Source organism: Xenopus laevis, chromosome 5L, assembly GCF_017654675.1.
Source record: "Xenopus laevis strain J_2021 chromosome 5L, Xenopus_laevis_v10.1, whole genome shotgun sequence".
Classification (NCBI taxonomy): Eukaryota; Metazoa; Chordata; class Amphibia; order Anura; family Pipidae; genus Xenopus; species Xenopus laevis.
In genome coordinates this window covers 114,259,207-114,281,615 of record NC_054379.1, presented here as the reverse complement: position 1 = coordinate 114,281,615, position 22,409 = coordinate 114,259,207, and the positions used below count along the sequence as shown (strand labels likewise).

General features: G+C 36.1%; 1 protein-coding gene across 8 annotated transcripts in view; it reads right to left on the bottom strand.

The window, feature by feature from the left end:
- atp13a-like.L (ATPase type 13A-like L homeolog) overlaps positions 1-22,409 on the bottom strand; it is a 62,620-nt gene that overhangs the window by 23,910 nt on the left and 16,301 nt on the right. For 2 of the 8 annotated variants that reach the window (XM_018263663.2, XM_018263667.2), the window contains exons 1-11: positions 13,421-13,720; positions 10,332-10,505; positions 9,428-9,562; positions 8,066-8,145; positions 7,905-7,985; positions 7,315-7,384; positions 4,889-5,023; positions 4,731-4,803; positions 2,423-2,554; positions 1,823-1,993; positions 413-570 (exon numbers count right to left, since the gene is read on the bottom strand). In XM_018263663.2, the coding sequence (XP_018119152.1) occupies positions 413-570; positions 1,823-1,993; positions 2,423-2,554; positions 4,731-4,803; positions 4,889-5,023; positions 7,315-7,384; positions 7,905-7,985; positions 8,066-8,145; positions 9,428-9,562; positions 10,332-10,505; positions 13,421-13,483 (1,272 nt within the window). In that variant the 5' untranslated portion in view covers positions 13,484-13,720. Of the gene's footprint in view, positions 1-412; positions 571-1,822; positions 1,994-2,422; positions 2,555-4,730; positions 4,804-4,888; positions 5,024-7,314; positions 7,385-7,904; positions 7,986-8,065; positions 8,146-9,427; positions 9,563-10,331; positions 10,506-13,420; positions 13,722-22,409 lie in introns of those variants that run through there. The other 6 variants (XM_018263662.2, XM_018263665.2, XM_018263666.2 and 3 more) reach the window with 5 other exon arrangements.

Here is a 22,409-nt window from a genome sequence, read left to right as displayed (position 1 = left end):
TGGTGTTTTTTTAGCCAAATCCTTTAAAAAGTGCTAGGACTCGAATCCTAAACTAAATCTGGGATTTTGTGCATCCCTTATTGAGCCCATCTGGTTTTGGTTTTATGCAGATTACAACATAGGGAGAAATTCAGTTAATTGAGAACAAGTTATCTCATGGTTTATTATGTTAAAACTTATGGATGAGATTCAATTCGAGGAGAAAAACTTTTCTCCTAACTCAGCTCCAGTTTTTTGCCATAGATTTCAAAAGAGTTTTCATGTAATATAAGCCATTTGAAGTACATTACATCTCATATTGAATCTTGTCCAGGACTTTTCATGTGATAAACCATTTTCTCACCCAATTGAATCTGGCCCACATTTTAACATTTCAGTTTAGATTCAGTACCCTAAATGTACAATTACTTACTGCTTGGAGTGCACCAACCACTACTGAGTATATAAGACCAAAGACAGAAACTAATGAAAGTGCAGCCATGAGCCAGAAAACATCTCTGTAGAGTTTAAGCTTTATTGGTTTTGGATATAGGATGGACCTCACAAGATCTCCTTTTGTGGTGTTAAAACCTTAAAAAGAAAAATATGCAGCAGCTTAGAAAAATATTTTAGAAATCTGAAACTAAAAATGTCAGCTTTCTTTTAAAAATATACATTCCAATATGTAGTAAGAGGAAAGTTCATTAAAAAAAACCATAGTATTCTAATGGTATTTTAATACAATATGTACTTTTTAAATTGTTTTGCTGTTTTTATTGCAAACTGTTATTTTGATTGCTATCCAGCTGGTAAGGACAAAACATGAAATTTGGCATTTTATTGGTGTAAAGGAATTACAGCTGTTTTGGAAATGAACTGGGATGTTTAATTAAAATATCTATTCCAGATGTGAGATCTATATTTTAATTAAACATCACAGTTCATTTACAAAACAGTTGTAATACTTTTACACCTAAAAATGAATTTCTCATTCTCATACTGAAGTCTGAGTTACATACAAATTGTTTACCCATATAAGTAAACCTCAAATGTGATGCTATAGAATAGTGGCTATTTTGTAGTCCCTATATGAAGTACAGGAGGCTTTATATGGCAGTACGCCTGGCTTATATGCAAACAAAGCTTGTCTTAAAGGTGAAGGAAAGGTTAAAACTAAGTAAGCCTTATCAGAAAGGTCCTTCTAAATATACCAGTAAACCCCCAAAGTAATGCTGCTCTGAGTCCCCTGTCAAAAGAAACACTGCATTTCTTTCCTTCTATTGTGTACACATGGGCTTCTGTATCAGACTTCCTGCCTTCAGCTTAAACCTCTTTGCCCTGGGCAAGAGCATGCTCAGTTTGCTCCTCTTCCCCCCCCCCTTCTCTGCTGTAATCTGAGCCCAGAGCAGGGAGAGACTCAGGCAGGAAGTGATGTCACACCATGTTAATACTGCAGCTCCTATCCTAAACAAACAGAGAGCTTCTAGAGCTGCTTACTCAGGTATGGTAAAACATTCTACAGAATAAATATAGCATTCTAGCTTGCACTATTGCAGCGTATCTATTGGCAATAAAATGCCTCCGTAGCTTTCCTTCTCCTTTCAAGCCAGAAACTCAAAAATAAACACTTGCTTTGAGGCCACTGAGAGCAACATCATTACGTTCATCAGTGGAGGGCGCAATGCATATTTTTTTAGGTCAATGTGAACTTTTGTGAGTTTTGCAAACTTTCTAAAAGATAATTATGTATATATGACATTTTCTAACAATATTTTCAGATACAATTGTACAGCAATCTCACATATATCTCTAGAACCTCACAAATTTAGCAACAGATACTCACCAGTGTGCAGAACAACAGCTTTTACCAGTCCATCGCTATCTGGCTTTATCTTGGTTACTTCAGTTCCACAGAAAAGCATGTGCTCTTTGAAATTTTCCCCAGTGTGAATGTTCCATGGAATGTAGTTGTCTACACAGGGCAAGGGTGTTTTTGTAACAGGAACACATTCTCCTAAATTAAGCAAAGTTGTAAGCTATTATTGCATAACTGAATATTAGCTATACCTTAGATTACCTGCACCATTAGAGACTATAAATGCTCACAATTATGTATATTGGGTTTTGCAAAATATGAATAAACATTGCATGGTCTCAAATTTCAGTAGCTACTCCTTCCTCTGTGCAACTTCTCCATTATAAACTAATGGGTGACAGGGTAGAAACAGGCTGTCTGGCACAAAATGTTTTATATAGTGTGAAACACTGGGTCAAAATGAGAATGGGAGCAAGAAGCAGAGAAAAACAAAAGAAAGTGAAAGTTTGTTCAATTCTAAATTCTAGAAAAAAAAGTCCCTACAAACTGGTGAATCAAGGGCGAAAACTAGCTGCCTATATAGATTTTATTGCAGAAGTGCAATGAGTACATTAAAAAATACAGTACCTGTCAGCATGCCTTCATTTATAACACAACCTCCAGATATCTGAATTGCATCACAAGGTAAGTACATTTTCTTTTCAGGTAAAATTATTAAATCTCCTGGAATCAGATTTTGGGACTGCACTTCTTCTATGTCTGGAATATGAGGGGAAAAAATTATATGATATTCATTATTTGCTAGTTATGCATGTATTAATGCTTTATCATGATACAATTATTCATGTACTAATTAAAGATTCAGCATTTTAATTTATGTTAATGATTTTAATTATTTTTGTCAAAATTACAATAGTTCCTTTTTATTTGGCATTCCATCTTTTTTTGATTAGAGAAGGAAATCCTATTGAGGAGCTGCTGATATGAGGATGATACATGATTAGTAAGATAACTGTAGAAAACTGATGTCTCAGCTTTTATATAATTAAAATATCATTTCTCTAGCATTTGTTGATGTTTGAATTGATTTTTTTAAGATAAATCTAAGAGGAATCTAAAGTTGGCATTCAATTTACATTCCTGTGTTTTGACTTTTAGGGGTGATCATTTTTTTCCTGGTCCATAGGAAGAAAAACTGGTTTGGTAGAGAATTGTGGGTAAGCATAGCATATGTAAGTATCATTTGAGTTCATTCTAGCAGTGTCCCCACATCAGTGGTATGGGGTGCAGATCCAGGGCCTGGCACAGAACTCCTCAGAAGGAGAATTAGCAATCACTGGAGTTAAGTAAAGTAAAATGCTCTAGGACAGGCATATCAAACACAAATGATACAGAGGCTCATATTAGACAAGTGGCCAAAGAACATGGCATAGAAGAGAGGGTCACTTGAAGCCTTGCCAAATCTGATCAGAGATGCCTGCTATAGAAAAGGAAACCCTGACATATAATAGTGGCACTGATCTCTAGTGAGACGTGCAGTTGGAGTACCTCTGGCACAATGATTTCCTGGAATAAGAACTACGAATAGTGATGGGTGAATATGACCCGTTTCACTTCTCCAAAAAAACGTGAAAAAATTGAAATGCATTGAAGTTTATGGGCGCCAAAAATGTTTGCACAAATTGTGCGACTATTTTTTTCACCCATTACAGTCTACCCTTTTTCGTTCATCGCTAACTACGAATAGTTTAAGGTATGAAATGTTGCAGAGGAATTTTGTCAGTTTATATCAGAGTGATGTTTTAATACTATTTATCAAGCTCCGAATATCCAAACCTCGAATAATTTGTAGTTTTCAGAGCAAAAACAAGTCTGATGGTCTAAAAACTCGGAAACCCCGGCATCTAAAAGTTCTCGAGGTCCTGTATAAGTCAATGGGGAAGGTCCCAGTGTCTGCACTGATGTCCATACCAATATCCTATGATTTCGAGGATTCATCGATAAAATCTGAGTTTTCGGGGAAAGCTCTGAAGTTTCCGGAGTTTTGCCCGACCCTATTATTTTCGTGCTTATTTTCCTAAATAAGATCTATTCGGGAATTCGGAGTTGCTCGGAGTTGGATATTAGAAATACTGAGATAAATTCGGACCTTGATAAATAACCCCCTTCAATTCTGCCTAAAGAATTTTCTTAAAAAATATTTCTACTTGGATCTAAGGTGGGACAGTTTCCCAAAAATTGGAAACATCTTGATATCTTTCTTTTAGAAACTGTAGACCTTTAAAGACTTTGGTCCTGTTGATGATGTTGGCACTGCTACTCAAATATGTTTTAAGACCTTTGGGAATTTGCCTATTCCTCACTGTTTTAATATTTCTCTTTAGCTTTTCTTGTACAGTTCCAATTGTTTTAGTTCCTGAGTTGTAGTGTTTCTAAAAAAAATAACAATAATGATATTGTAATGGGGCAGTATCCTGGGTACGCAAAAGGGCAATGAACAAAGTGTTAAAATCACCTTGCTTCTTACCCCACAGAATGTCCCCTACCCCATAGGGATGCAAATTATCGTTCAATTTGGTAAATTGCAACATAAGTATTTTAATCACACAATTCAGTTGCAGGTGTAGACACAATCTACAAAGGGAACCCTTGAATTAACAACAGCTGAATAATAGTCCCTTGTACCCCCTGCTTTGCACATGAGCCCAATTCATCAAGGCAGACACCTTGGCACTAGATGCATTTTGTTAGGATTGTACATGGGAACAAAATACCTTTGTGAATAGCTTCAACGCTCACAATTTTCCATCTATTTAACCTATAAATGAGCCATAAAATGGTAGATAACATCTTTCATGCCATTTATGTGCTCCATACCGAATCAAATCTGAAATGAATTATCACTCATCTGTATGTATGCATAACTTTCTCTCACCTCCAGTTTTCCGAAGAACAGAAACCATGACGTTGTTGTGGAATTCAACCATTTTATGTAATTTTACAGATTGCTGTAATACAAAAATAAATCTTATAAAAAAAAAAAAAAAAAGGATCTTACATGGATTTTAGTAAAATAAATGCTTTGATACCTACCATCCGCAACAAGGTGACAGTAGCAATAATAGACAAGATGGTGAGAATTAAGATGGCCATTGAGTATTCAATATATCCAGCAGAAAACCATATAATTAATGTATAGACTTCAAAACAGTAAACCGGGTTGAAAATCTATTTTGATAAAATGAAACATTAGTACAGTTATACATTTGTATTAAGATTTTGAAATTACTATTAGTTATACTTACTACTTAAATAAGGACTAATGTGAATGGAAAACTATGTGATGCAGTATTACAATGGATACCTACTCAAATATTTTTTGGATAAAGAAACTGCATGTTAAGCAACTTTTAAATATGCGTGAATTTGTTTTAATTGGTTTGAGGTTATTTAAAAATATTTTAAGTTATTTGTAAATACTGTATAAATGATATTGAAGCTTTTAAAAATCTCTGCAATTCGGGTTCTGACTTCTGAAACATTGTAGAAAAAGCTAGCTGATTATCATTCTTCGAGGGGACCTGCCCCGTTACATTGTTTCAAGGGTCAGATCGAGAAAACAAATGATGATCAAATGCTGCTTCCAATTACATTTTGCAAATAACCAAAAGCTGCCATTTCTTAATTCATGTAAACTAGAATTTATTTCATTATGCAAAAATATAAAGATGGGGTCACAAATCTAAAAATCCTTATTCACAAGTTTCGAAGTAACCAAAATACAAAGGGCCTCGATTATGAAGTGCAGGACAGGGTCAAAAACTGGTGCAAACCAGCATTTTTTTTTATACTTTTGCATCGTACACCACACTTTGCACCAGAGGCACAGGTCTGCATTAGGCATAATTGTATTCATGAGGGGCTTTCAGGGGAGGAATAGGGTTCTCCTTTCCCATGCCATTTGAGCATCATTCAGACACGCAACAAGAGTGTTGGTATGTGCAGGGTGCAGAGGAGCCCTGTACTCACTTTCTGCCCAATGTCAGGTAGTAAGGAGAAAGCCGTCTTGCACCTGCCACCACTGTGAGGAGCAGATATGTCCTATGAACAAGTGCTTACTGAATGAGCACTGTACTGAATCTAGGACATAAATAAACAACCCCCTAAGAAATTAACTACAAATTGGCTACTTGCATCTAGGGTATTAATGAACCCTAGAAATTAAATACTTGGCCTCAAGGTGTCATCATTATTGTCCACTATGAGCCAATCAGAAAAAAAAAACATTTCCCACCTCAGTTAAAGGGGTTGTTCGCCTTCCAAAGACTTTTTTTCAATTCAGTTGTTTTCAGATTGTTCCCCAAAAAATTGACTTTTCTCAATTACTTTCCATTATTTATTTTTTACTGTTTTTCCAAAATCTAAGTTTAAAGTTGAATGTCCCTGTCTCCAGTGTAATACAGGTGCAGGCTCTAAACTGTTACAATTTTGCAACATTGAGTTAATACATTTCTCAGCAGCATTTCTGGAGTATTAGCAACTATTGTATCAGTTCTAACAGCTGCCTTTAATGGAACCCACTGATCCTGCTCAGCAAGGACAAAGATAAGAAATGTATCAACTAAATGTATCAATTTAGAACAGTTTACAGGGTCCGCGACCCTGCCTCCCAGAGCTGCTTTAGAAGGTGAAAAATTGCACTTTACAATTCAATATTAGAAAAACGGTGACACATAGAAAATAGAAAGTAATTGGTAAAAGTCGTTATTTCTGGTGATCTATCTGAGAACAACTAGTTGTTTGAAGGTCAACCACCCCTTTAAATGCTGGAGATGGTAGAGGCAGACTATACTCAACATAAATAAATCTAACATGATTGTTATGCCAACAATATGGATTACACAGCTTAGTTAACATTAAATGGAGTATTTGGAATATTGCCTTTGTGTAATTTAGAGCTTTCTTGACATATCAGGTTCCTGAATAAAAGATCCAGTGGTGTAACTACCAGGGAGTGGTGCACCCCCCTGGGGCCTGCTGTAGCCATGATAACCAAATCGCAGGTGGCAGGATGGGGGAATTTTTCAGCAGTGTGTGAAGTGGGCGCAAGTTTGGGGGAGGGTGCAGGTGCACATCCTGCACCCATTCCCCACTGCAGCTAGTTATGCTACTGAAGAGATCCAATACCTGAATACTGGATGGAGGTACTTTTCAGAATAAATCAGATAATCTCACTAAAGAATATAACTTTCATGGCATTACACCTAGGTCCAGACAAATTAAAACTAATAAAATCCATTGGCTCTTCAATTTCTGCAAGCTAAAGCCTTACATCATTTAGTACTTCTTTCAATAAAAATGTGGATTAACATGGTAGAATATGATATAGAAATGGAACTAACTTAATATTTGTTTTCACATTAAACTGCTCTTGTTGCAATTTTCCACCATGTGCCCCAAATCCTGCTGACATGATACTGTTTACAAATAAGATCTATTTATCGCAATATACTTCTTACCTCCCTGAAAAGGAGCTTCCATATCGGAGTTATTTCCACTTCAATTGAATTTGATCCACAAATTTGCCGTCTGTGCATCAGAAACAAACATTTTTGTTGTATTGGAGAATGGCAGAATTCACGCCTAGAAATGCTACACATTTACATGTCTTATTTTTTTCACAACCTAAAGTCAAAACAGCCATTTTATCTGTGCCTCCAAAGGCGCCCCCAGTTGTTTGCCATTTTCTTCTTTTCTGATTCTTAGCACATGTTCTGGCTGCTGTCAGTTGCCTAACTCAAAATATACTGTATATAAGTAGATATTTCAGATTTCATTAAATGCAGCACAGAAACCAGTGTATTCCAAATCAGAAAATCAGCAGCTGCAAATAGCCCACTGAATACCTCCTGACACTGCTCTCTGCACTGAGCACCTGATTTTCAATATGGCTTAGTTGTGCCCCTTAGTTCACCTGCCCTTGCACCCCCGAGGAATGTAAAATGTAATACCATGTCCTTATTCATTAGCTTGTCCACTCGACCTAAATGACTAAATGAGACAAGTAGCATTAAATCATAAATCGACAGAAACATCAGGTTTTACATACCTGCTATCTTGTTCTTCTTTACTGAACCCTGAACCAAATTTTGTGTGTATATCAGAACATGAATGTGTGTAATCCAAAACCCTTAAATGAAAAATTACAAATCAGTTATGTGTTTCTAACATTTCACAGGATGTATCTTGCACTGTGTCCCTTTAACTTACCCACTTTTCTGAAACATGCCTTTAAATGGATTCCAAATATATCTTATCTTCTGCACATACATATATCGAACCTGAAAACACTGATACACAAAGGGGTAAAAAAATAAGATAATATCAGATACTTTGAATATTCAGTGGCAAAACAATTCTAAACTTTATGTTTGCAATACCAGTTAAAAAAACTTGAAAAGCTTAACTGAAAAAATACTGTACATTTTGGCTAGGACAGCTCCCATAGACTTCTACATGACTTTCTGGAATGCAAAGCTTGACATTCAATTTTTTCGTGTTTTTTCCCCACTTTATTGAAAATAAGCACTTTTTAAACCAAAATTCATTTTCATGATTATTAGCTCAAAAAAAAAACAAAAAACGAATTGCAGAAGAAAATCATAACATTGATAAATAATACCCTGAGATTATGAAAATGATTAACTTGCCCCCAGAAGACTTGCAAAAATACAGGTATTTTAAAATAGAAATAACATTATCTAATGCATATCTTCCATTTCCATTTCATGGCATTATTGGTCCCTTAAATTGCCTGGCATTCTCAAAATTATCTAAGGTTTAGATGAGATAAAAATAAATGTATGACCCATAACCCCATGCCCTTTCTATATAGTAAATGAGAGGAAAAAGTGCACGTGATACATCATTGTTGTATATTAAATGGAGAGTTCCCTCACTTTTACTAACACAATGGACATTTGGTGGGTTATTCACTAAACTCAGGTTTATTGAATTTGGGGCAAAACTCAAATTTGGGATTTTCAGGAAAAAGCACCAAAAAAAATTGCGTGATTCGGGGAAAACAATTGTGCGATTTGGGTTTTCACACGATTTTATTGAGTTTTTACCAAAGCCAACAAAATCTATCTTTTTAAATAATAAATAAGGTCAAATCGGGTATTAGAGTTTGGTCATGGTTTTTTTAATTTAAAAAATGAGATAAATTCGGATTTTAGTAAATAAACCTCCACGACTCCTATTTAAGATTGCTTGAGCTTTTTGCCAGGTTTAATAAACAATCTAAAATAGGCCCCGTGCTGTTGCATAATGGAGGTACAGTACATTTTCCCTTGCAGGTTGCACTGGCCTTTGATGTCCTTGATCTAAAATATAATATTAGCACAGCATAATGCTGTTTTGCAAAATAATTATTGCTCATGCTAGTGAAGCTATAAAATACATATTAGCAGAGGTTTAAGAGCACTTCATAATATTTGTGAAGACAAAGAGATTTGGCCACATAAGTAGCTTCTCTCCCATAAAGCATGCACTTGATAATACCCCATAATATAATGTTAATAATGTAAAATGTTTTTTTATCATTACACAATTTTGATTAAATTTACCAACCTTATGTTCAGTATCTACTGGTAATTCTTTACTGGTTTGTTTTTCAGCAGTGTTAGTATCCAAGAATGCAATATGGGAAAGATTGGCAACATGAAATGACTTTACTTTCTTCGTAAAACATTTTTTCTGTTCATCCTGGAAAAAGATTAATTTTGTTTAATTTCATATTGCAGCATAAAGTTTGCATCTGTAATCATTACATGTAAAAGACTCCACCATCAGAGAAAGAGAGGGTGGGGGCAGATTTGTTATTAGCTAATGTTTGAGTTCATCAATGTAATAAAATGTGATCATGATCTTTATCTGAAGTTTTCTTGCTTTTTTTTTACTTTTTTTCTGTTTCTGTTTCACAGAAAAACAATATTGAATTTCAGAATTTTTGAGAGAGTTTTCTGAAATCTCTCATCTTTTTCCTAAAAATAGCAACATCAGGACAGTCTTTTTTCTTCATATCTTGGTATCTTCAAATAATTGTTTATTAACGTAAATTGCAAAGATGTTCAGAGTAATACTTGGAGCAAAAAGACATTTGTATTAAAGGTCTACATTTCCTTTTATATTTGCTTTAAGTAAATACAACAGGAAATTCAAATATGATGGGATAGAGCCCATCTACTGAAAGTATGGAAGTCAAAATAAAGGACAGTTTCATAAATGTAGCCAATCAAACGGATACTCTTCTCAAGACAGTATTTACTGTACTGTATTCATGACAAACAACATTTGGCATTAATCATTCTAAACATGGAAAGGTGTGATGTAATGTTAGATTTAAAAAAATAAAATCCATCCTCTCTTCTAAACATAGGCAACTCTTACACCTGTTCACAGAAATATTTTTAATTGTTTTTTTACCATTTTTATCACTTTAAGCAAATTGCACTGAAGCAAAGTCAATACTTACAGTAGTTTTAATCAGTAAAACGTCAGCCTCTTCCAAGCTGCAAGGGTTACAAACAAACCAGACATACATCTCCTGTTTCCAATAGAAGAGGAATCGCATCAATCCAAGCGTAAGCACATATCCCAAATAACACAAGACTTGTCTCCATCTCTTTGTTCTGTAGCCAAAAACGTGCTGTTAAATAAATAAGAGAATACAATGTTGATGTTTGATGCTGAAATTGGCTTTGAACCCAATTGAGCTGCATTTCACTTGTTGAAGACAAAACTTCGGACAGAAAGTCCCACAAACAAACAGCAACTGAAAGCCACTGCAGTAAAGGCCTGGCAGAGCATTTAAAAGGAGGAAACCCTGAATCTGGTGACGTCCATGAGTTCAAGACTTCAGCCTGTCTTTGCCAGCAAAGGGGTTTTTAACCAAGTATTAGAAATGAACATTTTATTTTCAGTTTTTTAATTTGTCCAATTACTTTTGAGCCCCTGAAATGAAGTGATTGTGTTAAAAAAGGCTTTAGTTCCTCACATTTTTATGCAGTCTTTTTATTCAAGCCACTGAATTAAAGCTGAAAGTCTGCAGTTCAACTGCACCTGAGTTGTTTCATTTAAAATTTATAGTGGTAATGTACAGAATCAAAATTAGAAAAAAAGTTGTCTGTCCAAATATTTATGGACCTACGGTAACTGTATATATATATATATATATATATATGTATATATATATATATATATATATATATATGTATATATATATATATATATATATATATATATATATATATATATATATATATATATATATATATTTATATTTATTTTTACCTTTTTTTCCCTGTTGCTGCTGGGGACAGATTGGCATTTTATGCTGGTCATACATGCCAAGAACCCTTTCTTTGGTAAGGTCTCTAAAGAGCAATGCAGTATTTGTCTGACATGGTCATGCAAATGCTCTTAAATATATAAAATACCCCTACTGAGATATGCCACAGAGACTTGGGAGTATATTTATCAAAGAGTGGAGTTAGAGATCAGCACAATCCTCTAGAGTGAAATTTAGCCACTCGCCATTCATTTCTATGGGATTTTTAAAAGAGTATTTATCAATGGGTGAAAGTGAAAGTTCATCCTTTGATAAATATGACTTTCAAAATCCCATAGAAGCTCCAATCAGGGGAGTAACTACAGAGGAAGCAGACCCTGCGGCTGCAGTGGGGCCCAGAAGGTAGAAGTGGCCCCATAAGGCCATAATTAATGAGCAATTTCAACATGTATTGACAGTGTCGGACTGGCCCAGCGAGAAAAAAAAAAGTTTTTTTTATGCGCATGCGAGCAGCGCCATCTGCGCATACGCGTGGCACCTTTCACTATACGCAGGCGCGCCAAACAAAGCCTTCGCGCATGCATGCTCGGCGCATCATAGTAGGGGGGCAGGGGGGTCGGAGGGGGCCCTGGACAGTAGTCCCTGTGGGCCCCGGGCCCCCCAGTCCGACCCTGTATATTGAAAAAAAAGTACAACCTCTGGATATGTTGTGGGGGCCTAAAATGTATTTCCTCTTAACCACACATCAGTAGGCATGTTAGGACATAAATCATACAAGAGGTGAGGGGAATTGTTCCTACCCTTGTGAATTGATACTATAGACTTACAGAGCAAGACCAGAGGCCATTTTTTCAATAGTTGTGAGAAATGGTCTCCTGATTGCAAGAGAAGAGGAGTAAACTTTAGATTGCTTAGCTAAGGTGGGCAAAAGTGACAAGTGTATGGTGACACAGAGACAGAGATATCCTTATGCAGTCTCAATAGCAGAACTGGAAGCACATTACAGGGAAACGTTACACCTAACAATGTATTCAATTTCTTAGAATATAAAATGCACAATACAAGGCTGATAACAAATCAAACCAGATTCACAGTACGTGACAGTTTAGAATCAGCGCATGTAGCATCAGATTGTGCAGCAGACAAACTTTACTTTTTGTTTGGCAACTACCTGTAAGCTTAGCTTCTCAACAGCTGACCAGATCACCCTGAGCATGTGGAACCTTTAGTTCAGTATATAAAATAAAGCATTTGTAGCCATATTTATTTTTAATGTTTGGTTCTCCTTAAATTAAGAGAGAACCTGTCTGCAATAAATTGCATCACAAGTTATGTGAGAACTCAATCCAGATATCCCATCCCCTTTAAAGGGGGGAGGCAGATATCCCAGTTTTTCAACTTTAGCTAAAAGGAAGAAAGATCTGCAGTGCGGATAAAAATATGCTCACACCTTGTTTATTTACACCAGACTCAATACCAGTTAGAAACACCTGCCCTGCATCCCCATCCATCTACAACCACAGAAAAAGAAAACAGGTACAGTACATATCAGACAAGCAGAATACTGACTGGGAGAAGTACAAACAAGAGTAAGAGAGCATAATTGAAAGGCAGCCATTCAGAAAGAATCTACAGGATGGATCTCAGTGACATACAAATGAGAGACAGAGGCAAGTAGAAAAGCAAGTCTGACAGACTGAGGAACTTTCAAGAAATTAATGTGACGAGATACTGTACAGAACCACAGATAAGTAAAATTAACTAAATGTAGACAGAAACAAACCAGTAAAGCCAATATCAGAGAGACAAGTTAGTGGAAGGTAAATCTGTATGGTCCAAAGCAGTTAATTTATACACCACATCTGTACCCCATTGTTAAAAAAAATACAAGCTTACTGCCCCCTGTCTCTTTTACCCAAACTTCTTAAACTTATGGGAGGTATCTAACAAATACAACTTCTTTGCTTATGAGCCCACTAATCTACAAGAGATTTAAGTTAACTGTGACATTTATAAAACAGCATTTACACAGACTTCAAAAAATTCTTGGCATTAGTTACAAACAGATTAAGCTGCATTTATCCATTCAATATGACTATGGACATATAATACTTTGCAAATTTGAATAAAGCACAATTTTGAATTCATAGCAACATGTCAATAACTCAATCAGAGGCTCTGAACTGTCAATGGAACTGAATTTTCTCAATATTTCACAATATGTGGACAGTACTTGATTATAATTTTAAATCCAAATAACAGAGTGTACTTACACATTCATTCTCTGAGCCTTCATTGAGCATTCCATGATGTTCAGCTTTTAGTTTTGTTTCCATTGCTGCACCCACTCTTATGGTTAAATTTAAATTTAAAAAAATGGTATGAAAAATGTGGGAATCATGTAGAGGGTCAGTTGTCTATTCCAGTTGTTGCAGACACTTTAGTGGAATGTCAATGAAACTCTCCACAGCTTCTATATGGGCGCAGATAACCCCACCTTCCTGCCACTTGCAATACAGGTCTTTCAGAGTCCTAAATGCATCGACTAGTGAAAACTTCTGTCCAATGATTTTACACCTATGTTTTTAGAATTTCAGTACGGCTTCCAGTTAATATTTTTGACCTTTAGCTGCTTTAGTTACATATTACAGTTGCCTGATTAGATTTCATGATTATATCAAACTAAACATTCATAAGACTCATATGATTTTACATACTTCATATGATGTATTTGGGACCTTTTGAAAAAGTGAGCTATATATATATATATATATATATATATATATATATATATATATATATATATATATATATATATATATATATATATATATATATTATATGACAGAGACATTTTGTGCATACTGCTACTGAAAAATGCCTTACCCTTTAAACAAAACAATATGGATTGTTTGTCCATATATTGCAATATATTTAAGCTGGCCAACTACGTCAAAGTCATCCCATATCTGGCCAGTCCTATGCTCAATTTTCATCTGATTCATTAAGAATTCTATAGTTTCATTATACATTTTATAAAAGGGACGAATACGTTTTACCTGCAACTTACTAGCTGCTTTCAAAGTAAAACTCCCAAACTTGGCTGCCCTTTTATTAGACACCAGTGGGATCACCTGACTATAGTTGGAGAGGGTGGGAGCTACAACATGGAGCTGGTCACTGCTCCTGTAGAACTATAACAAACAAGGAAAAGTTGTGCTCACCACTAGTTTTTAAAACCATTAGGCGGGGGTGCAGCGAGGCTGTGACCACAAAATACATATAGAGAATTACAAGAGTCCTCAGCACTCAACCCATTATCAATATATTTAAGACAGAGACATTTTGTGCATACTGCTACTGAAAAATGCCTTACCCTTTAAACAACACAGGGATTGTTTGTCCATATATTGCAATATATTTAAGCTGGCCAACTACGTCAAAGTCATCCCATATCTGGCCAGTCCTACGCTCAATTTTCATCTGATTCATTAAGAATTCTATAGTTTCATTATACAATTTATAAAAGGGACGAATACATTTTACCTGCAACTTACTAGCTGTTTTCAAAGTAAAACTCTCAAACTTGTGGTGAGCACAACTTTCCCTTGTTTGTTATAGTTATACAGGAGCAGTGACCAGCTCCATGTTGTAGCTCCCACCCTCTCCAACTATAGTCAGGTGATCCCACTGGTGTCTAATAAAAGGGCAGCCAAGTTTGGGAGTTTTACTTTGAAAGCAGCTAGTAAGTAGCAGGTAAAACGTATTCGTCCCTTTTATAAAATGTATAATGAAACTATAGAATTCTTAATGAATCAGATGAAAATTGAGCATAGGATATGGGATGACTTTGACGTAGTTGGCCAGCTTAAATATATTGCAATATATGGGCAAACAATCCCTGTTTTGTTTAAAGGGTAAGGCATTTTTCAGTAGCAGTATGCACAAAATGTCTCTGTCTTAAATATATTGATAATGGGTTGAGTGCTGAGGACTCTTGTAATTGTCTATATATATATATATATATATATATATATATATATATATATATATATATATATATATATATATATATATATATATATAATTTTAAAACACAAATATATGTCTCTAATGAATCAAATTAAATACTTGACTCCTTTTGCTCCTGGCTTCCTCTCTTTGGAAAGACATACTTTTTTGTGGAGTTTGTTCCAACTCACCCAAAGCGTTCACTTTTACAGGGATTCTGTCATGGTTTTTATGATGTAGTTTTTATTTCTAAATTACACTGTTTACACTGCAAATAATTCACTCTACAATATAAAAGTTCATTCCTGAACTAGCAAGTGTATTTCTTTTAGTTGTAATATTGCTGTGTAAGCAGCCATCTCAGGCCATTTTGCCTGGTCCTGTGCTTTCAGAAAGATCCAGCACTTTAGGATGGAACTGCTTTCTGGCAGGCTGTTTCTCCTACTCAATTTAACTGAATGTGTCTCAGTGGTTCTTGTATTTTTATTATTAAGTGTTGTTCTTTGATCTACCAGGGAGCTGTTATCTTAGGGAGCTGTTATCTGCTTACCTATTGTTCTGTTGTTAGCCTGCTGGGGGGGGGATATCACTCTAATGGTGGCCATACACAGAGAGATCCGCTCGTTTGGCGATGTTGCCAAACGAGCGGATCTCTCTCCGATATGCCCATCTTGAGGTGGGCAATATCGGGCTGATCCGATCGTGGGCCCTGGAGCCCAATGATTGGATCCTAACGAATGGGATTCATTTCTGCCTAGCGAAACTTCGTTCGTACTCTTACACTTAGGTTAATTTGAATAGGGCGGGTACATTAAAGTAGTAGAAGAATTGTCCTCTACACTTGTCAGTGAATTGGCAATGTCCCTGCGGATGGGATTACTGGTGTATTGTTGCTAGCATCGGCCACTTAGCCCTTTAGCAAATCTGTCCCTATGAGAGATGGCTTTCAATATTTCAGAATTTTTTGGATAACATGTTTCTACATAAAGGATCCCATACCTGTGCTATGGGGACACTTTTCCATAAGTTCCTTTTGCAAAAAGCATTTTAGTAATAGGGACTTGTTTTAAAAATTCACTCTGTTCAGTCTAACTTTTTTTTAAATTGTCTTACAAAGTAAGCATTTACATACACAATCCCACTAAATAACCCTATCCTCCACTACCTTTATACAGGTTTCGGTGATGTTTACCCTTGAAGATTCAGGGCAATTCATGCACTGGGCATACCCCTTCCCTTCCTGTACACTAATACAGATACAAATAGTATTTTTACTGGTGATCAGATCATGCAAAAATCGCTTTTTGATAATTTAGCTACGAAATCTCCAGTCAATGCACTAGTACAGCCCAGCACTTTGCATTTACTAGCAGCGACCCTGATTTTTCCAATAATCTGGTAACATGGTAGGTCACATAACATCAATATGAAACATTGCCTCAAATGCTGTTTAACTTGTTTGGTGCATTTACTGACCACACCTTGTTTTTGGTTATGTGCGCAAACCAAAACTTGAGAACTGGTTTTGAAATGGCTTGAAATAGATCTGAACCATAATTTGCATTTGAATAATCTTTCTACATGAATTAGCTTTTTAAATCAAACCCAATTTGCTTATCCTTTCATGTACTACTTAGAGGGGAAACTACTGTAACATATTTGGATTTAGGAGGAAACTACTGGAAGATAACGTTTTAAATGATTAGTTATACTAATTTAAAGCATAATAAAAAATAGTTAAACTGCATTTCTCTATTTAAAATAAAGTTTGAAACTTTCTCTTCTGAGTCATGAGCCATCCTATTCTGTTTTTTCCAGCTTGCAACTAAAAATGCCATCTGTTGGGTGTCTGACCCAGAAACTAAAAATTTACTAACATTCAAATTTCTTTAAAAAACATTTGAGATTTATTTAGGGGGTTATTTAATAAAATCAAATGTATCTCATTATTTAAATTAAAAAAAACACAACTAAACTCCAATACCTTTATTTGTTATTAAATATGCTCGATTTAATAGTTTTGGGTACAAAACTCATAAAATTGAGTGAAAACTAGAATCTTACAATTTATTCTGGATTTTTTCCCTTAGTGCTTGATTTTTCAGGATTTTTGCCCAAAATGGTTGGATTTGTGGGCTAATTCCAGTGTAGACCACAGAAACTTCCAAATAGGATAGGGACCTCTGCCATTGACTTATACACAACCTTGGCAGGTTAAAGATGGCGGATTTTGAGATTAGGGCTTTAATAAATCTCGAAAAATTCGAGTTTTGCCCCAAAAAGCTCAACCAGATGAATTTGGAGTTTAGTACATAACCCCTTAAGTTTAAAAACCACAATATACTCTTGTCCATGTCCTATAGAAGACAGTAGGAGTTGTGCTGATCCTATCTGACCTTTATTAATCAATTCGGGTTTTCAGAGGTTTTCAGATTTTTTTTTTGATAGCAATTGTCCAAAAAAGGTATTTGTATTTTTTTGGGATCTTTCATTGCTTTTTTTTTTTCATTCGTGCTTTTTACATTCTTTTAATAAATTCCATGGCATTTGTGGTTTCAGAGAAAGTGAGTTTGTGACTTCATAACTCTCTAACCCACTTAAATGAGACTGTTGATAAATAGGCTTCCTCGTGGCATATTGATTATCAGAGTGTGAAATTAAAGCTCACCACAGAAAAAACAATTTTTATTAATTCCAAAGGGATTTTTAGAAGTGTATTTATCAATGGGTGAGTTAGAGTTCACCATTTAGTTATCATAATTTATTGCTCATTTTTAATTTTAGATCCCCTCCTATTAATCTTCTACTTCATCAACATAGCATTTTAAATTCCAAGTCTGACAACTACAGAAAAAATGTAAACAATTCAAAATATCACAAACTATAAAAAAACGAAGACCAATTACAAATAGTTTGGGGAGTATGGTATTTACATTAAACTGATAGATAATGTTAAGGTGAGCAGCCTTTTAAAGGGATACTGTCATGGGAAAAAAAAATTTTTTCAAAATGAATCAGTTAATAGTGCTGCTCCAGCAGAATTCTGCACTGAAATCCATTTCTCAAAAGAGCAAACAGATTTTTTTATATTCAATTTTGAAAGCTGACATGGAGCTAGACATTTTGTCAATTTCCCAGCTGCCCCTGGTCATGTGACTTGTGCCTGCACTTTAGGAGAGAAATGCTTTCTGGCAAGCTGCTGTTTTTCCTTCTCAATGTAACTGAATGTGTCTCAGTGGGACATGGGTTTTTACTAGAGATGTCGCGAACTGTTCGCCGGCGAACTTGTTCGCGCGAACATCGGGTGTTCGCGCTCGCCGGAAGTTCGCGAACGTCGCGCGACGTTCGCCATTTTGGGTTCGCCATTGTTGGCGCTTTTTTTTGCCCTCTCACCCCAGACCAGCAGGTACATGGCAGCCAATCAGGAAGCTCTCCCCTGGACCACTCCCCTTCCCTATAAAAACCGAAGCCCTGCAGCGTTTTTTCACTCTGCCTGTGTGTGCTGAAGAGATAGTGTAGGGAGAGAGCTGCTGCCTGTTAGTGATTTCAGGGACAGTTGAAAGTTTGCTGGCTAGTAATCGTTTTGATACTGCTCTGTTATTGGAGGGACAGAAGTCTGCAGGGGTTTGAGGGACATTTAAGCTTAGGTAGCTTTGCTGGCTAGTAATCTACCTTCTACTGCAGTGCTCTGTATGTAGCTGCAGTGGGCAGCTGTCCTGCTTCTGATCTCATCTGCTGACTGCTGCAATAACAGTAGTCCTTGTAAGGACTGCTTTTATTTATTTTTTTGTTGTTTTACTACTACTACTACTACTACTACTATAAGAGCCCAGTGCTATTAGTCTAGCAGTGTTGGGGAGTGGGACTGGTGTGCTAATCTGCTGCTCCTAGTAGTTCAGCAGCACCAACTTTAATTTTTTTTTTTTAATATTCATTTTTTTTTATTTTACTTTTTTTATTTTACTACCGCTGTAGTAGTGTATAAGTTGACCTTTTAGGCATTATTTGCCCTGTAGGCATTATTTGCACACTGTTTTCTTCAACCCGCCATCTAGCTGTGTGACCTTGTTCACATTCTGTCTAAATATCCATAATATTACCGTCTCCAGAAAAAACACCGGAGTGACTTTTTTCAAGCAGCCATAATATATTTTACGTAATCCGTATCCACCGCTGTAGTAGTGTATACGTTGACCTTGTAGGCATTATTTGCACACTGTTTTCTTCAACCCGCCATCTAGCTGTGTGAGCTTGTTCACATTTTGTCTAAATATTGATAATATTATCGTCTCTAGAAAAACCACTTGAGTTACTTTTTTTCAAGCAGCATTCATATATTTTACGTAATCCGTATCCACCGCTGTAGTAGTGTATACGTTGACCTTGTAGGCATTGTTTGCCCAGTTTTTTTGGCCGCAGCCACTGAAGCACAGAGGCCAGAAAAAATATGCCATATAAATGCTGAAAATAGTCATTTTTTGCCATACGTTGACTCAACGTATATGGCAAAAAATGACTATTTTCAGCATTTATATGGCATATTTTTTCTGGCAACTGTGCTTCAGTGGCTGCAACCAAAAAAACTGGGCAAACAATGTCTACAAGGTCAACGTATGGCGAAAAATTACCATTTTCAGCATTTATATGGCATATTTTTTCTGGCAACTGTGCTTCAGTGGCTGCGTCCAAAAAAACTGGGCAAACAATGCCTACAAGGTCAACGTATGGCAGTTGTTTAAAGAGAACAGTAGATTACTAGCCAGCAAAGCTACCTAAGCTAAAATGTCCCTCAAATCCCTGCAGACTTCTGTCCCTCCAATACAGAGCAGTATCAAGCAGATTACTAGCCAGCAAACTTACTATCATCTGTCCCTGAAATCACTAACAGCTCTCCCCCTACACTATCTCTTCCAAGCACACACAGGCAGATTTTTCAGATACATTTTTGCCCTTGATCCCCCTCTGGCATGCCACTGTCCAGGTCGTTGCACCCTTTAAACAACTTTAAAATCATTTTTCTGGCCAGAAATGTCTTTTCTAGATGTTAAAGTTCGCCTTCCCATTGAAGTCTATGGGGTTCGCGAACCGTTCGCGAACCGCTCGCATTTTTGCGCAAGTTCGCGAATATGTTCGCGAACTTTTTTTCCGACGTTCGCTACATCCCTAGTTTTTACTATTGAGTGCTGTTCTTAGATCTATCAGGCAGCTGTTATCTTGTGTTAGGGAGCTGTTATCTGGTTACCTTCCCATTGTTCTTTTGTTTGGCTGCTGGGGGGGAGGAAGGGAGGGGTGTGATATCACTCCAACTTGCAGTACAGCAGTAAAAAGTGATCAAAGTTTATCAGAGCACAAGTCACATGACTTGGGGCAGCTGGGAAATTGACAATATGTCTAGCCCCATGTCAGATTTCAAAATTGAATATAAAAAAATGTTTTCTCTTTTGAGAAATGGATTTCAGTGCAGAATTCTGCTGGAGCAGCACTATTAACTGATTCATTAAAAAAAAAAATCTTTTCCCCATGACAGTATCCCTTTAAGGTTTTTAGGTTTCAGTTATTAATTTTTAGAGAGTTGCTATGTAAAATGCTTCTCTAGGAAATGTTTCTCCATCATAATGCCGTTTAACCTGTTTGTTTGACTGCATCTAATTATTGGTTTTTCACAAACTTACAAACTGGTTTTAAATTGACTGAAAATACAAGATCCAGGCCATGATTTGCATCCAAATGATCTTTATCTACTTGCTTTTAAATCAAACCACAGGGGGTTATTTAATTATCTGGAGTTGGGTGGAAATCATAGGAAGTGAATAAGATTATAATATATACAGTAGTACTATGCTGTATTTATACTCTTTATTTCCAAACACAAAAGTTACTTCATCCCTCTAGCTGAGCAAGTTTTTTTTCCTTACAATGACATTCCAAAATGGGTCATCCTGAACTGCAAGTTGTTAAAGTTTCTGGGGGTAGATCAATATCAGTGTAAGAGTGGTAAAACATAATTTACATGAAACAGAGGCTCAGTACCATATTCTCAGATTCAGAACCAAACTTGGTAGCTAGTGATGGGTCAAATATGTCCCATTTCGCTGAAAAATTAGCGAAACTCTGAAAATATTCACAAAAATGGCGAAAAGTTTCCAAAACGCATTGAAGTCAATGGGCGTCAAAATAATTTTGACTTGCGACAATTTTTACATGTGTGACTTTTTTGTCCAAGTGCATTAAAGTGAATGGGCGTCAAAATAACTTTGATGCGCACCAATTTTTATGCGCCCGTCAATTTTTACATGCGTGACTCTGTTGTCTAAATGCATTAAGCTCAAAGGGTGTCAAAATATTTTTTACACTGACAACTTTTTTGTCGCAGTGAATTGTTTTTGGCGACAAATTTTTGCAGCAGTTTCGCAAAAAAATTTGCAGGTGGCAAAATGCAGAAATTCGCAGTGTATGCATGCCTGTTGAATACATTCACCCATCCCTATTGGTAGCTTCAAAAAAACATGGATTATTCATAATTAAAACAATGCGTATAAACTATATCCAGGCCAGGGTATAATTCTTGAACAAGGGAGTACACTGCCCATTTAAATACAGTGAAAATGAACTTCACATTCCTCTATAATGGAAGGTTATGGAGCATAACTATAGGGTAGAAAAGTGCACACTCTGAAAGTTGCGTGTCTACAAAACTAACCATAAAAACTGCATTTGCGGCTTTTATGGCTATTTTTTAAACAATGTACTTTAAAGTGTGTGCTATTCTCTGTGATTTACTTATGAAAGTTTACTAGTGATGGAGGGATAAATTCGGCATGCATGGATCCATGTTTCGCTGGCAGCGAATAAATTTGCAAAACTGCGGTGAAAATCCGCCAGCAAAAAATCTGCTACGGAAAAAAAAATTTTTGCGGGTCAGAATAGCCGCGCACATAAAAATTTTCGTGCATCAAAATTATTCGGACGCTCATTGACTTGAATGCATTTGGACAAAATAGTCACGCTTATAAAAATTGTCGCTCTTGTCCAAATTGTCGTGCGTCAAAATTATTTTGACGCCCATTGACTTCAATGCGCTTCACGATTCCTTTGCTGATTTGCAAATGTTAAGTAATGATTACCTAATTGGCTAAGGAGAATACCTGTTCTTACATACTGTACAGTCAAACCTCAATTTTGCATGCCACTTTTTAAGATCTGTTGCAAAACCATTTGTTTGACATCTGCGCTGCTCCAAAATGCTTTTCA